The following is a 2,500-nucleotide window of genomic DNA, read 5'->3' as shown; positions in this document are numbered from 1 at the left end:
TCCTTTGCTTCTCAGGGACAGGGTCGTCCCAGCCGAGTTTCTTTTCTGTTGCCCAAAGCTGGCGCATCAAAATCTTCGCTCTGACCGTAACGGGAGCTGCTAGACCAAGAGGGTCATACACGCGATTTATCTGTGAGAGGATAATCCTCTTCGTTATTTCGCCAGTAGTTGGGTTTTCTTTGATGCGTCCTTTGGCTTTCGCCAGAGTTAAGTCTATTCCCACTTTAAACCGGAATTGATCCTTGTCTGTACTCCAAATGACGCCGAGTACTTTCTCGGTTGATGAATTTTGCTGGTTGGGTTCTAAAGCCATTTCGTTTGCTGTTTTGTCGTTCGAATAGAACCAACCCTTTATCCGCCCTTGGCTAGGACTGCCTCAATCTCATTAGTTAGTTGCTTAGCTTGTGCGTCGCTATGTACACTGTCTACAATGTCATCCATGTACGAGTTGGATATTACGGTATTCGCGGCTTGTGGATAATTCTCTTTTGATAGTTCCGCTGTCTTTCTCATGGCTACGGTCGCTATGGTACCCGAGGGTTTGTCTCCAAATGAAACTCTTTGTATAACGTACGTATCCGGATCCCTGCTTGTGTTCATGTCGCGCCATAGAAAACGATGCGTGTGTTGCTCTATGATCTTGGTCTTCACGGTGTGATACATCTTTTTCACATCTCCGATGAATCCAATTTCGTGTTCTCTGAATCGCACGAGGATTCCTACAAGATTATTTAATAGATCGGGACCCTTTGCCCAGTACTCGTTAAGGACGTGTCCCATATAGTTCGCGCTGCTGTTAAAGACGATCCTCACTGGAGTCGATTTCGAATCAGGCTTTAGAACATCGTGGTGGGAGATGTAGTGGATAGGGCCTTTATAATTCTCGAGCTCTTGCTTGCTTAGTTTTCTAGCTACTCCTCGTTCTACCATGTCCTCAACTTGATTTTGATAAACTCTGCTATGTTCGGGATTTCGCAATAATCTTCGCTCGGTGCTTAAGAGTCTTCCAAAGGCAGCTCTTTTGTTATCTGGCAGGTCGTGTGGATCGCGAATCCAGGGATATTCAGCGATCCAGCATTTTTCCTGTTCGTTAAATTCAAGTCCTTTCTCGATGAGATGGAGCTCCCTTTCTTCTTTCAGAGTGTAGTCGCTGGTTCCAGGAGCGCATTTTCCGCATTTGCAGCCTCCGCAGCGCGGCGTGCAGCTAACACCTAATCTCTCGATATTGTAGAAGTCGTCAATTTTGACTGCTTTTAGGTGGTTTGCACATGCGCCGAATGCTGATTTGTGGTTCTTCTCCCGAATGGAAGGGTGTGTCCCGCCTATACATCGTCCAAAACGATTCTTCAATAGCATTAGGTGTTCGACATTTCTTTCTTTTACCGGGTGGAAGCCTGCGTAATCATACCCAATGAGGACGTCAACGGCGCCTTTCGGCCGAGTCACGTCGCCCCTTTGTATCTGTAGAGCGTCAAGTGCCTTATCCATGTTAACACTTTGAATGTCGGTGGTAATTTTGTCTATTTCGCAAACTTCCACAAGCGTCGTTTCGCCCTTGAGGTCAATGAGCGGCAATTTGTATTTTCTGGAACTTATCTTCTCTTCCTTCCCTCCCACCTTCACGAGAGAGATTTCAAGTGGCGTTCCGCGCAGTCTTTCTTCCCGTGCTTTGTCGCGGGTTATGAGGCTAATGGATGATGCGTTGTCCCACAAGACGTTTGCATGTCCTCTATAAGTTTTTATTTGTTGCAACTGGAGGATGCAGGTCTCATTACCCCCATGGCTGCATGCACTGGATATTGCGGATGCGCTTGGAGTCTCTGTCTGATCTTCTTCATGTAATGTGGGATGATGTTTCTTCTTACATTCATTGACGCCGCAATCCCTTTTAGAGCGGCAATTGCGTGATCGGTGACCGGTTCTGAGGCAGGAAAAACACGCACCTTTTTCTTTCAATGTCGACAGTCTTTCGCTTACTGTTTTATCGAGGTATACTCTACAATCCTTGGTAAGATGATTCGAGTTTTCGTGAACGACGCACTCGCTGTAAGTTCTCTGGCTGCGGCTGTCGTGTCTTTCATCCGCTGTGGCGTAATGGACAACTGCCTTCGTTATGGCTGGGCCCTGCGCGCGAAGATCAGAACCGTCGTACTCGATAGCTCGTTTTTGCGTAAGTAAAAATTTGAGCAGGCTCGGAAACTTGTTGGTTTTGTCCACAGTGCTGTCGTCAGAACTTAATAGTTTAGCCCATTCTTTGCGTACGTCTGGCGGGAGTTTTCTCTCTATGATGCTTACTGAGCTCGTTGTGGTTATTTCTGCTTCCAAGCCAAGTCTCTTAAGGTCACGATATCCGTCTTCTATGATTTCTACCAGCTCCATGAATCGCTTGTTTTCGCCTTCGTGGATGGATCTTACGCGTCTTATCTCATTAATTATCGCGTCCGTGACTTTCGCTGGGTCCCCGTATTTTTCGTCGAGTCGCTTCCACATCTCGTAAACG

At 46.8% G+C, this 2,500-nt stretch overlaps 2 protein-coding genes across 2 annotated transcripts in view; both read right to left on the bottom strand.

Annotated features, from left to right (window-relative positions):
• Window positions 1-313, bottom strand: part of LOC138046734 (uncharacterized) — an 879-nt gene extending 566 nt beyond the window's left edge. Inside the window, exon 1 of the mRNA XM_068893324.1 lies at window positions 1-313. This exon is cut by the window's left edge and continues 566 nt beyond it. Within this exon, the coding sequence (XP_068749425.1) occupies window positions 1-313 (313 nt within the window).
• A 38-nt stretch (window positions 314-351) lies between these two features.
• The window catches only part of LOC138046733 (uncharacterized), a 2,727-nt gene continuing 578 nt past the window's right edge, over window positions 352-2,500 (bottom strand). Inside the window, exon 1 of the mRNA XM_068893322.1 lies at window positions 352-2,500. This exon is cut by the window's right edge and continues 578 nt beyond it. Within this exon, the coding sequence (XP_068749423.1) occupies window positions 352-2,500 (2,149 nt within the window).

This window comes from Montipora capricornis, chromosome 4 (assembly GCF_036669925.1).
Source record: "Montipora capricornis isolate CH-2021 chromosome 4, ASM3666992v2, whole genome shotgun sequence".
NCBI lineage: Eukaryota > Metazoa > Cnidaria > Anthozoa > Scleractinia > Acroporidae > Montipora > Montipora capricornis.
Note: the sequence above shows the minus strand (reverse complement) of the source record. Positions and strands in the feature narration are given on the sequence as shown.